Raw genomic sequence first — 13962 nt, forward strand, 5'->3', positions numbered from 1 at the left:
TCCCAAAATAACCCTTCCATGGTTTAAACCCAATGTGCTTTTGCCCTTATCCATGCAAGTAAACACCCAATGTAATGATGTTTTAACTTTTACAGTAGCATGTGCACAGTGTAAAAGTCTGCCCCGACATACACCCTTTTAGATCCAGTACAGTTCTGTAAAACTAGACGATGTGCGACACTTACGCATTGCAGTAGGGTTTCTTCTCATACCCTTTGTAGTTGTTCATGTTTAGAGCCATTTTGCAGACCTCGCAATGGAAACATCCTTTGTGCCAGTACTGAAAGAGAATTCATAGTGTTACATATGGTACCACTGCCAATATTTGCCATTTACACAATGAAAGAGGGATTTCCAATTTTTTAAAATTCTACTAATTTTACAGAGTTTTACTTCACTGTGCAAATCAAAAACCTTTTCAATTTACACATGCCACATTTTCTACACACATTTTAGCATTTTTCTGGTGGCAGTGACTGCAGCTCAGCATAGCCTCCGGGAAACCAGAGGGGGCAGGGGGTCTTCACCTGAGTGACCTCTGGAGGCACTAACAGCCTCAGCTAGTTGTGGAGTCTACTGGGAGGTCCTGCCAGAAACTGAACTTCAAATCGGCCAATCACAGCCGGTCCAGTGGGTGTGGTTTGCAAGCTAGACCTGGGGGAGCTAGTCTCCACTCAGGTCCTCCTCACTGTGAGTGAGCAGCATAGTCTACAATGGATGTTCTGCCCACCCTGTGTCTTTTGGCCCTGCCCAAAGATAAGTGGATAGTGCTCTAGCATGACCTTGCTGTGGAATTAATTGGTATTCGGGACCAGGGAGAAATATGTCTGCGGACAAATTGTGCCTATCTTGAGGTTTTGCCTACCCCATAGCAACAGTCACAATTTTTGGCAGAAAAGGTATTGGGTTGGACCCTTAGTCCAAACTGGAACAAAATGTTTAAGGTACCCTAGTAAAGGGTTCCGTGGGGAAAGTTTTATCCAAAGGCCCAGACAGGGGCTAATAGGCCATAAAACTTTCCAAGAGGCAGCCTGGCGGGTCTGCCCCATTTGATCTGCATTGTGGGGCAATTCTTTAACCCAGGATCTACCCTAAAGGATCAATTAGCCAGCAATTGAGCTAGGCTGATTCAGTGGAATCAGTGAGTTGTGAATTCAGTGGAATCAGTGGGTTGTGAATTCAGGGGGTTGCAAACGTGATCCGTGCTGGAAGCACATTCACAACCCGCAGCTCTGCGTCTGCACACGTGCAGGTCGCAAAATCGGTGCTTCTGCGCATGCGCAAAGTGTGATTTAGTTTTCTGTGCATGCGCAAGCGCCAAAACCCGGAAGTAACCCCTTCCAAGTTTGGCACGGTGCACAACCCAAAAACGTACAACCTGAAGTGTCTGTAACCCAAAGTATGGCTGTATACTCAATGCCTAAGACAAAGCCTGTGATCAATAAAATTGTGGCCATTTTAATCCCAGTTAACATTGGCTCACTGCACCTGGGCTTAGGTCCAGACTAACAAAGCAACATTAACCATGTTTACTCAGAAGTAAGTCTCCTAGGTGCATACAGTTGGTATTGCCACCTAAGCTAGTTGAACTTGGGTCTCACTGAAACCAATGAGGCAACTTGGTCATGTCTTAACTACATTTCCCACCAACTTCAAGGGAAACTGAATTCAACTGACTTAGCCTGACTGGATCCAATCCAAGGCCTCTTTCAGCAAATAAACACTCACACCCTATGAAGCAAGTGACAGAAGTGCCATTTGTCTGCCTTTTAAAATGAATGATACAGTTCGGGCATTTTTGCTATTACATATGTCAAGCCCAATGTAATGGTGACTCCCTGAAGATTTAGGATGTCATCATGTCATCATGTCATCATTTAACTAGGTGGGCAGCAGTTTATTTAAGTGATAAGTCACATCATCCCCTTAGCCTGTCACACCTCCCTGATGACCGCAGCTTTACCTTTCTAAGTTTAACACATACATATACACACACACCCCCAAAAAAATTGGTTCTGGGTTGTTTTGAGTATTAGAAGGAAATAAGGTTTCTTTAAGAAAATCTTTCAACAAATACCCATCCCAAACACTGGATAAACAAATACCACCCATTAAGCCTGTTTGTACTTTTACAGAAACTACCTCCACCCTGAAGTCTAAGAGGCGCCCATCCCCTTTTGGGGAGGTGAAGGTGCAGAGAAACAGAGGCATCTGACACAGCCTCAATACTTTGCGGTTTTTCTTCAGACAAACGTGCTTTTGCGATCACCACCACCACGGGGAGGGGGACAGGAGCCCTCATTTCGGAGAAAAGGGCATGCCCGGGATGCTGATGATCAGCCTCACCCCCTCCCATGACTTGCCTGTCAGTCACACCGCCCGAGCTGGCTGCAGTTGCGTAAGAAGCTGCCGTTGTCAGAAGCATCTCCTTCTGCACTGCAGCCCTGGAGGCGATGAAACCGCTCCGAGTCCGGAGCAAAGGGACGACTCACCTTTAGGGCTAAAGAGCGGAGGGCGAGGGGGGCGAGCAGCTTCGGCCCTCTTTTCCCTAGGGGGGGACACCCGGGGAGGGATGAACACATCCACCTACTGTGCTGCCTGCTCAGCATATCCAACCTAAAGAAGCTTTCTGGACAGATTGAAAGGGGACCTGACTAAACCCCTCGCAAAACTGACGGCCGGGGGGGGGGGGGGCTGTATCCAGATTAATCTTGCTCCGCCCCCACCGCGGCGGGCGCGCTTCGCGATGCGTCAGTGGCTGGTTGACACGTTAATTACCGTCTGCCCACCCCGCGCTGATTAGAGGAGGAAGGGGACGAGGCGGGGGAGGAGCAGCGGCGCAGATTCCGATGCACAAGCCGCCGCCCAGGCGCGCGCTCGGCCACCTGCGAAGCTCCCCGTTCCAGCCTCTCATCCCACCGCAGCCCAGCTCCTCAAAGCGGGCGGCGGAGCCCAGCCCAGCCCAGCGCCAGGCCACTGCGCGCCTGTGCGTCCCCCACGACCACCGACACCTCACGGCTCCCCATTAACCCTTCGTGGCGCTCCCTCGCCGGCGCCCCACCACCACCTTGCTCCTCCGCTTCGCCCCCTTCCGTGCTCTTCTCTGGGGAACCGCAAGGGCAATGTTCAGCCCGCGCTTAACTGGAAAGGCGAGGGTGGGGGTGGAATTAGCAGGCTCTGGCTTTTTATCATCACCATTATAATTATTATTACGTTTTGTTACGTTTCCCTTTTCACCTCTCACAAGTGCAAGTGGCGGACACTTTTCCCCGTCCTGGGTGGGGGAGTCAAGTTCAAGGGGCGGGAGGAAAACCAAGGCGCCCCGAGGAGCCCTGAAGCCCTCACTCCTCACACACAGAATAAAAAGCGACGCATTTTCCGATTTTTGGGAGAGCAGCAGGCACTTCTTCAAGCAGGTGAAGCAAAATGACGCTGGGCAGGGAGGCGAGGGAGTTCAGAAGCAGCTCGTGAGGGGAGCTCCCTTCTCCCCTCACACACACACACACACACGGGTCGCCCCTCGTCCTGCTTCCCCTCAGCCCTCCTCCTCCTGTTCCCCCCACGCACCCCGCCCGCCTGCCCGCCCTCCCCCGCGCGCACCTTATCCAGGCAGTTGACTTTCTCGGTCGGATAGACGACTTTGCCACAGCGGGCGCACTGAGGGTTCATGGTCGAGCTCTCCGCGAAGCGTCCCGGCGGAAGCGGCGGCCGCCCCGAGCTGCTGGGGCATTCCCTGCCCGCCGCCGCGGCGCTGAGCAGCGAGCGAGGCGGATGAATCGCCGGGCACTGCGGACTCTCTGGCGAGGAAGGTCAGCGGCGGAAGCGCGGCTCCAGCTGGCGGCGGCGGCTGCGACAGAGGCTCGGCAGCATGTGCAAGCGAGTGGGAGGGGGGGAAACAACCGCTGCTGCCTGGAGCCTCCTCCGCCTGCGCCCGCCTCCGCCTCGTGCCTGCGCGCTCCGCTCCTCCAGCAGAGAGCGAGAGAGGGAGAGACCCGCCGCGCTGAAGGAAGGGGGCGGGCTGCTTCCTTCGCCGCCAGGCCTCTCTCTCTAGGAAGAGGAGGACCCCCGGAGCAGGTGGGGGGACGTGGCCTGGCCTCTCCGCTTCTATGGCTTAGCCATCAGGGCTCGAGAAGAATGGAAACGTCAGCATGGAGAAGTTGTTGCCTTCGAAACTTAGCAGGAGGTGGGGGAAATTAGGGGAGAAGAAAGAATTCCTTCCCTGGTATCTCCTTCCAAGCTCCAAGGATCCAGCCTCCCAACAAGACGTGTTTGCAAACCTCCCCCTACCAATACTGGTTTGATTGATTGATTGATTGATTGATTGATTTCTATACCGCTTAATATATTAAAAATGTTTCAAAACGGTGTACAAAAAAACCGGAGCAACCACAGGCAACATAAACAAAATATTACAAAAATGCATACAGTATTGCATATAAAAGTATTATACAAAGCTACTTCTGTAGTGCGGCATGCCATCCCAATATCCCAGTGATGTGAGATTTCAGAGGTTCCAGGCACTTATCCAGGGTTCGTGTCTTTTTGGAATGAGGCACTGGGGAGACTGTGGCATCTTTATTATAGGTGGTTTATTTATACATATATACAACCTGAGCCTACGATGAAGGGGTTCGCAGCATTAGCACCCCAAAAGGGTCTTCTTTCTCCCATAGGTACAGCCTTGGATTTAAACAGAAAACAAATGTTACTCTGACACTCTTCAGCTTGCTGCTTTAACTCTAAGTCACATCACTGCCACTCTGAACTCTACATTCAGGATTTCTCCTCCTAACTCTCTCCCCACCCATTTGTCTTCTCACACAGGGCCCCCTTTCCTTGGTTCTCTTAATGGCCCATCACCCAGGCAATCACTTCAACACAAGAAGCTAGGCTGGCTTATATTCTAACACTTGTTGGATCCAAGGGCTAGAAGGATCTCGCATACAGCCTGCTTCCTCCCTCCAAAACTCATAACAATATATAAATCAGTATCAAATCATTTTCCTTTTGACACACCCTCCCTCTCAGCCTTCTGGTTCTTGTACAGGGTCCAAACAAACTATCAGGGGTGCAGTTTGGTAATTTTGGGGAAAGCTTTGGCCCTCCAGGTGCTGGTGGACCTCAACTCCCATCACCTGGTTCTTGGCCATGATGGCTGGGGCTGATGGGAGTTTGAGTCCAACAACATTTGGAGGGCTACAGATTCCTCCACTCCTTTTAGATCCTTGGCCCAGCTCATTAGGTGGTGGTACTTTTTGATTCTGCTGAGTTGGGCCCTGGACCTCTGCACTGATTTCCTGCCCTAACAGCACTACTGTTGAAGATGTTTTAGCATCCCCTGAGCAGACCTTTCACATTCCTGTACAATTATAGTGTTGGTTTTTAGACACCATTGATGATCACTTGTGAATCATCACTTGACAACTGATGGGTGATCAAGGACTTAACAAGCCAACACAGTGTTCCTTTGGCTGCAGTACTGTACAGACTTTCCTGGGAGTAAGGCCCACTGAACTTCATGGTATTTGCTTGCAAGGAAACATGCATAGGGTTCTACTGTTAACCTCTGGAAAACTCTCTGGAATTCTTTTTTAAACTTTGTTTATTAAATAAAAATAATTGCACTTCTCCTTTCTGAGCAAAGCTTCTTCAAGTCGGTTTACATTATAAAATCGTCCAAAATGCAATAGCAGTACAAAATATAAATGCAGAATCATTTCTATAAGTACTGTAGTACTAAAATCTTAATGTCACACAGCCTTCAGCTTGGTGGGAGGACTAGAGAGACAGCAGTTGTGGTTTGAATTGGAGCAGAGAGAAAGAGAGCTTAGCAAGACTGGAAAAAGCTTCAGGGCTTCAGGATAGGGTCTGTCCCCATTATTGCTTTTAGATTTTGATGGATGATTAGTGGGCATGCTGCATGCTTAGGCATCAACCTGCTTCCAATATTTGTTCAGTTTTATGTGTCTTGGGCATAAAACCATAACAAAAATGCTATGCTATCAAAAAAGTATAATTGCCCTTCCCCTGCCCCCAAGCATCAGTGTAATACCCAGATCAATAAAGTCAAAAGATTCCAAAGTATTCCTCGGGGTATACCTTTATATCCAAAAGCCTTAAAGACATGACACAATGACTTTCAGCACTCTGATTTACAGAAAACTAAATGCAAACCAAAATAGCCGTGACAGCAAAGGAGGCAGGGCTGGCCCACCCATGAGGCAGGGTGAGGCAACCACCTCAGGCGCCAGAATCTACAGGGGCAGTAGATCCAGCCTCCAATGAATGCATGCTCCTTGGAGGCCAGATCTGCCATCTCTTCAGCAGCCACTCGGCAAATAGGAGGTGCTGCTGGTCTCCTCCCACCCCGAGGGAGGAAGCAGTGAGTTCTGAGGTCTGGGCTACACCCACCTGGCTGCTTTCCCTCCTGTGACAGCCTCTGATTCCTACTTCAACAGTCAGGTAAGGTTGAGCTGATTCCCCTCCTTGTTCCTGAAGGACGTTGTCACTCCTCCCTTGTTCCCAGTGTAGATCTTCACTCACTTCTTCTTCCCTGGCTGTGGGGCTGGTGCCATTTCATGGTTCGCCTCAGGTGCCAAAAGTCTTGGTTGTCATATGCAAACGAAAGCTTGACATTTTGCTGATTAGATCACTGCTCAAATCCTTGAAGTGATGAGTAGAAACTTGTTCACATTTTCAGATACCAGGAGGCATACCTTCCCATTACAGATACATACAGTGCCAGTTCTTAAAGGAGAATTTTGTGCCCCTGAGTTTTACAAGGGCAACACTGAGACCAAAAAGGAGGAGGAGGAAGCTGACAGCCAAGGCCACATCCTGAACTGGTTGTAAATAAGGAAACAGGAGAGTGGAGGCTGGCTGAGGGCAGACTGAGGTTGGTTGGGCAGTGCCTCATTCACCCAAATAGACCCATCCCCATTGGTCTATCCGGAGTCCCAAGGTGAGCAAGTGTAAGAGATCCAGGCAGAGAAGTGCTAGCACTATAGTCAAGCTCCCTTGGGTGCTGCTTTGTGCAAAATGTCCTTTTCTCCACCATTCTGCTCAGCCGAATTCCCCCTTTCGAGCTTTAAAGGGTAAAGGGACCCCTGACCATTAGGTCCAGTTGTGACCGGCTCTGGGGTTGCGGCACTCATCTTGCTTTATTGGCCGAGGGAGCCGGCATACAGCTTCTGGGTCATGTGGCCAGCATGACTAAGCTGCTTCTGGCGAACCAGAGCAGCGCAGGGAAACACCGTTTACCTTCCCGCCAGAGCAGTACCTATTTATCTACTTGCACTTTGACGTGCTTTCGAACTGCTAGGTTGGCTGGAGTTTCGAGCTTTAAGGTTGTGTAAACTGAGGCCAGGGATTATCATCTGCCCAGTTACAGCATTTCTAAGCTATGGTCTGGTGATGGTGCACTGTGCCTTGACTGCTGAGTTGCACTGTATCCTATGCTCTATCCTTGCAGCATGGGCAGAGCAGCTGTCAACGTGGAGGTGGCCATTTCCACATTTATTTCTCCTCCTATTGAAGTCAATGGAAAGAAAATTTCTTGCACTGGGTTCAGGACTAGTGTAAAGTTCCACTGTGGCATGGATGTGCTCTGGAGGAGCATAGGATGCAATGTAAATGTGAGCCTCCCCCATCCCACCCTGTTTCAGGTATTCCATGAGCATATCTCACATTCCACCAGAGTAGTAGGGTTTCCATCATATCCTTTGATCTCTCAACCTGTTTAACTCAAGCATAGGAGTGCCCTGTTAGAGAACAGTTTCCTCGTATGAGAACAGCAGCTATAATTACTAGTCTTCACTGTGTGTGTGAGGCTGCATGGTGAATACCACAAGTCTAAATGCTACATTAGCGTAAAATCCTATTAGTCTGGCAGAAAGCATAAGGCAGTCCTGTTTAAATCATTTCCCAATTTTCCAACTCACTGAAGCAATGGAGTTATGTGTAGTTTGAAGATTAAATTGCCTGCTACGTTTCCATTTGTGCTAATACAGAAACAAAGTACGGTAACCATTGCTTGTGTGGTATTTGCAAACTTCCTAATGTGATTCTTCATCTTTTCTTCAAGAGTTACCAATCGCTTGGGTTTAAAAAATAAAATAAAATACAGTGTTTGTAGTTGTGGTACAACTAAATTACTACAATTCAGTGTGCCAGTCCTGAACAGATTTACATGGAATTCCAGGGCAATTCAATTTACATGACCATTCCTTTCTTATATTCCCCCCCCCCAAATTTACAGATACTTTTTAATCAGTATTTTTTGCATGTGCATGTGGAAAAAGCACAGTTTTGTGTAAAGCCAAAATGCATTTTGAGGAGAAAATGCTCAAGCAAATTCTTCTACTGTATTTCAGATTTGTCTATGAAAGTTTCCATTTGAATTTCCCAATCCTGCAACACACCACACTGATTTTCTGCAGACCGTTGTATTCCACAAACAGAGGGCAGATATACCACAAAGGCAAAAGATTTGCAGTTACTCATGTATATACAAGCTGAGTTGAACACTGAAGGCAAAATTAATGCCTTCCAGTTACATTTCATCTTCTGTATGGAAAGCAACAACAGTTTTCCACCTGTGGGGGAAGACAATTTCCCTTTCAAATTGTTCAGCATACAGTTCATGGGTGTTATACTCTCATTGAATACTGCATAATATATGATGAGATTAACATTTTATATTTTTCCAAGATCTTGATAAAAGAAAACGAAGATAAAATAGCCACCCCCAAGAAAGGCATGTAGAACAAAGCCACGCTGATTTGCTTGGTTCTGCATCACAGAGCTTGAATCAACCCGTAGTAATTATCTTGCTTTAAATAAAATTAATCCTTGTTATATGCTTACATTTGGAGAGATAAATATTTGCTGTGTTGAGATGGGCAGCTTGCTCATGCCTGCTGCAGTGCAACGTCCTCATTCTCTAATAAGCAGTTTTCCCTCCCGAAGGAATCAGTATCTCCTTGGAGCTGTTTAAAACTATAATTTTATATTTATCCCACTCTCTTGTATAGCATGTGCATTTTGCTGGAAACTATTGTTCTATCTGATAAATTCAAGAGACAGTTTGCTGGTGGACCTGGTTGGTGCAGACTGGAGTGTCCAACGTGGCACCATCCAGATGTTGCGCTCCAACTCGTATCAGCTCTAGTCAGCATAGCCAACAACATCTGGAGGGCTCTAAATTAGCTACTCCTGTTACAGGCAATGACAAGACTAAGACTGTTACCAGGTGTTATTTCTATAACCTAGCACAGGAATGGCTAACCTGTGGCCCTCCAGTTGTTGGAGTAGAATTCACAGCAGCACCAGCCAGCATGGCCAATGGCCAAGGAGATGGGAGTTATAGTCCAACAACATCTGGAGGGTCACGGGTGGGGGGCATTGTATTGGACCAAGTTCTCCATTTCACATATGTGCTAGTGTGGTGTAGTGGTTAAGAGTGATAGACTCGTAATCTGGGGAACCGGGTTCGCGTCTCCGCTCCTCCACATGCAGCTGCTGGGTGACCTTGGGCCAGTCACACTTCTTTGAAGTCTCTCAGCCCCACTCACCTCACAGAGTGTTTGTTGTGGGGGAGGAAGGGAAAGGAGAATGTGAGCTGCTTTGAGACCCCTTAAAGGGAGTGAAAGGCGGGATATCAAATCCAAACTCTTCTTCTAACTGCAGGGTACATGTTAAAAAGTACAGTCTTGATAGGAAAGAGTTCTTCTATAGACCTATGTAACTAGTTGGTGAAACAAAGAAGCCATGCTTGTCCCTTTGTTCTCAGAAGATACATCAAGGTGACCTTACATCTCAAGGTTGAGAGAAAGTGTGAGAAAGGAGGTGGAAGTGAAAGAGGGTGATGCTTAACACATATTAACTTGACTTCAAAGTACAGGTCAGCGCAGAGGGCAAAGAGACAGAGCCAGTTTAGGTCTCCCACTCTGTCTGTCTTAACCCCATTCAAGCCTCTCTAAGCAAGCTGAGTTACAGGTCATCTTCCAATGGTCAGGAGGTCAGGGGCATGCAATCTACTTCAAGGCAGTAAACGTTCATGCAAGAGGAAGGTAGCATAGTCCAATGCAGGTGGAAAAGGCACTCAGTTTCTGAAAGTCCACCGTGCCTTTTAATGAGTCCTTCAGAAGCCTGTAGAGCAGCCATTTTAGGTGACAAATTACTCAGAATAAGAAGCAAGCTAGAGTTATCAGTTATATAAGCCAAACAGGACCCCTTTAGCACACACCACCTGTGGCTCTTCTTTCTGCCATTATCAAGGTGCTGCTGTGAAGCAACAAAATCAGGCCAGACATTTCCTCCTGTTGCAAGGTGTCCTGATGGTGCGGAGTTTGGAATCTGCTGTCTGCTGCCGAATTCCTAGAGTTCAGCCCTCCGGTGCCTTACAGAACTTTCTTCATGCAGCTCATCTCCTTGTCACAGAGTTTCGTGGCTATCTTGCCCAGCAACCTCAGAGAACAAAGGTAATATAACTGCAGTCTTTTATGCAAGAGTAATGTTTTGAATATAATGGCTTATCCGATAGTCAATAATTCAATATTTTCTGCTGGAGATTGTGCAGAAGAGTCAGCATTGCAGTCAAGTACATTAAGAATCATGTTGAACTAAACAATTGACTTATTTTTTATCCCTTCAGTGACATATACACTGCAGCAATAGATACCATCACACGGGCAGGAAAAGTAGAACAATCTAGGGAGATACTTTAAAGGGGAAATGATATTAGACTTTGCTGAGCAAACTCAACAGAAGAGAGGAACAGAATTTTTTGAAGATAATGCATATAGTAGGGAGAAAGATAAAAAGGAGGAAAAGGACAGATGCCTGAGGAAGTTTTTTCCCCTCCCTTTTCATCTGTGTTCATTCTAGCTCACCCATACTGAGCAAAATAGTTCTAAATGGAGGCCAGGAAGTACATTCAGTCTCCTTGAAATATGCAAATCACTATACTGTAGTACATTTTGTGCATGTATATCTCATTGATTTTAATGGGACCCAGATATCTTTGGCTGTCAGCAGAACTGCAGCCTAAATGGTTCTACAAATGCTTCTATAGAAAGTCATTCTTTGTAATATTTCGGTTGGGAGAAGCACTTGCATATACCTATTGACCTCGGGGCCATCACTACCTCTGATTCAGCTATTCCTTGCTTACTCAAAACCATCCTGTTCTCCTTCTCTCATTTTGAAGAATTTCTTGTAAAAGTCACCCAGGGCATTCTCTGCTTGCTTAAAAAGAAGAAGAAGAACCTTGTTTGAGTCTGTTACAATTCAGCCAAGGAAACTTCAGATTTTGAGATAGAAGGAGATAGACACAGACACAAATTAAGCAAGGAAATCAGGTTTTGAGGGGCTCGATGTGGTCCTCCTTCCACCACAGAACCTTCTTTGTCCTCACAGTCATGCCAGACAGCCTCTCGCTTAGCAGGGGGAGATCGTGGGAAGTGGATAAGTAAGGAGCAGCAGCAGCTTCTGATCTGCATCCTTGCTGCCATCCCAATTTACTCCCTTAAAAATCTATGGCAGCAACTACTTGCAGAAATAAGGCAGGGGGGCATCCATAGATTGATTTTTGAAGTGAAAGATTTGCCTGGACTACAGTGTTTGTAGAGGGAGCACCCACTGGATACTATGTGTGATGGCTATTTCTTTATGGAATATGACTGTGATACAATAGGTCAGTGTTTCCCAACCACTGTTCCGCGGCACACTAGTGTGCCGCGAGATGTTGCCTGGTGTGCCGCGAGATGTTGCCTGGAGGGAGGCGGGCGAGTCGGGCAGCGAGAGGCGGGGTGGCGGCGGCGAGGAGAGGCCGCCCAGCGCGGGGCTCTCGCCGTCTGCCTGCCTGGCTGCCTGCGAGCTCGGCGGGCAGCGCCTCCGTCCGCAGCGCCCGCCTCGCGGCTCTCATTCCCTGCCCCTGCCAAAGCTCACCCAGCCAAGCCGTGCTCTCCTTCCTGCCTCGCTTTGCTGCCTCCTCCCCCCCCCACCCCAAAGCTTGGAGGTTCCCCGGCAAGGGGGAGGGAAAAAAATTGAAACTTACACTTTCGTGCGTCCCTCCCGGCGTGACGCTGCGCACTGACGTCACGGGGCTGTAATGGTGGTGTGCCTCGAGATTTTTTTTATCAAACAAGTGTGCCTTTGCCCAAAAAAGGTTGGGAAACACTGCAATAGGTAGATGAGGGCTTGCCACTGTTTTGGGACCTGCGGGCACATTTGGAAACCTGATCATTGTTCACACTCAGTATCCCAGGAGGACAAGGTCCCAGGCACTGATGTTCTGGGCTGAAAGAAGCAACATCTCAAGGAAAGAATCCTTTTCCATTCAAGCTCAGCTCAGGCCAACATGCCATGGAGAAGGACTGTTCAAGCATCACAAAGACAACCTTAAAGCAAAAGTTTGTGCCACTGAGTTCCTGAAGCTTAGGTAAAATGAAAACCAGGCTTGATCCAACTGAGGCAAGGTATGCTACTCTAATAAAGAGTGGAAGTCTTCTGCATGCAAAATGTCAGGAAAAAGTATTTTGAAAAGAAAATGTACCAGCCCCTGTCTCTGGAATCACCTGCAGTGTAATCAAACAAGCTATTTTTGTAGCTGGACTGTTGGAATCAGGGACTCACTCCATAAACTGGGACAGACCCATGACTTGTCATCAAAGCACAGAGGCCTTGAGCCATAAAAACAAAAGACAATAAAATTAAAATAAAAGACAATAACACAATCACAGAAAAAAGTCATAATAACAGGTCCCCCCATGCTTAAAAGGCCATAGTTGTTTAGTGGCTGAGGGCCTGGGTAAAGAGGAATGTTTCCGTCTGGCATCTAAAGACATGTAATGATGGTGCCAAGTGAGCCTCTCTGGGGAGAGCATTCCACAAATGAAGAGCCGCCACAGAAAAGGCCCATTCTCATGTTGTCACCCTCTGAACCTTTTGGGAAGTGGGGACATAGAGAAGTGCCTTGGGGGGAAAGCACAGGGTCTGGGTTGGTTCATATGGGGAGATGCAGTCCTTAAGGTAATGAGGTCCTGAGTCATGTGAGTTTAGCATGGAGGTGGTTTGTGTACAGAGGGTTGCACAAAAGGAGGGGAGAGGCATGGACATGGGGGTGATGGTAAAACCAGGGGTGCAGGATAGAAGAGAGAAATAGCTTCAGTTACTGGGTTGGGAAGATAAAAGGTCATCTTAGTAGTTGCATGGGGTGGAAAGGGGAAGCTGCAGGGGGTTAGTGTGAGGAAAATGGCAGGGGTTGGCAAGCAAAGCACACAGGTGTGCAGTCCCTAGTATTACAATAAATATATAAAGGTACAGTGGTACCTCAGGTTACATAGGCTTCAGGTTACATATGCTTCAGGTTACAGACTCCGCTAACCCAGAAATAGTACCTCGGGTTAAGAACTTTGCTTCAGGATGAGAACAGAAATCTTGCTCCCGCTGCCGCTGAGCCGTGGGAGGCCCCATTAGCTAAAGTGGAGCTTCAGGTTAAGAGCAGTTTCAGGTTAAGAACGGACCTCCGGAACGAATTAAGTACTTAACCCGAGGTACCACTGCAAAGGGACCCCTGACCATTAGGTCCAGTTGCAGACGACTCTGAGGTTGCAGCACTCATCTCGCTTTACTGGCCGAGGGAGCTGGCTTACAGCTTCCAGGTCATGTGGCCAGCATGACTAAGCCGCTTCTGGCGAACCAGAGCAGCGCACCGTTTACCTTCCCGCCGGAGAAGTACCTATTTATCTACTTGCACTTTGATGTGCTTTCGAACTGCTAGGTTGGCAGGAGAATAAATATATACTCCAGGAGAAAAAAACATTTCCATGCTCTCAGGACCCAAACCAACTGTGCAAACAAGATGTTACCACTTAACTAGTTATATGGGAGCAGAGATAGGGATGCAGATCACTCAAATGCAGATCAGAATGTGCATCCGGTTGCTGGACGCCACAAGTG

General features: G+C 47.8%; 1 protein-coding gene and 1 long non-coding RNA gene across 5 annotated transcripts in view; one reads left to right on the top strand and one right to left on the bottom strand.

Moving 5' to 3' along the window:
* Positions 1 to 13962, bottom strand: part of NEBL (nebulette) — a 190435-nt gene that overhangs the window by 145693 nt on the left and 30780 nt on the right. For 2 of the 3 annotated variants that reach the window (XM_081163172.1, XM_081163180.1), the window contains exons 1-2: positions 3601 to 3842; positions 186 to 280 (exon numbers count right to left, since the gene is read on the bottom strand). In XM_081163172.1, the coding sequence (XP_081019298.1) occupies positions 186 to 280; positions 3601 to 3669 (164 nt within the window). In that variant the 5' untranslated portion in view covers positions 3670 to 3842. Of the gene's footprint in view, positions 1 to 185; positions 281 to 3600; positions 3843 to 13962 lie in introns of those variants that run through there. The other variant, XM_081163171.1, reaches the window with a different exon arrangement.
* LOC308569435 lies at positions 4010 to 12655 on the top strand. Of its 2 annotated transcripts, none has more exons than XR_014000730.1 (3): positions 4010 to 4142; positions 11210 to 11695; positions 12190 to 12655. It is a non-coding gene; the product is annotated as an uncharacterized lncRNA (long non-coding RNA). The 2 variants fall into 2 exon arrangements; XR_014000731.1 differs by lacking the exon at positions 4010 to 4142 and adding an exon at positions 10398 to 10481.

Source organism: Podarcis bocagei (genome assembly GCF_964188305.1).
Source record: "Podarcis bocagei genome assembly, chromosome: 12".
NCBI lineage: Eukaryota > Metazoa > Chordata > Lepidosauria > Squamata > Lacertidae > Podarcis > Podarcis bocagei.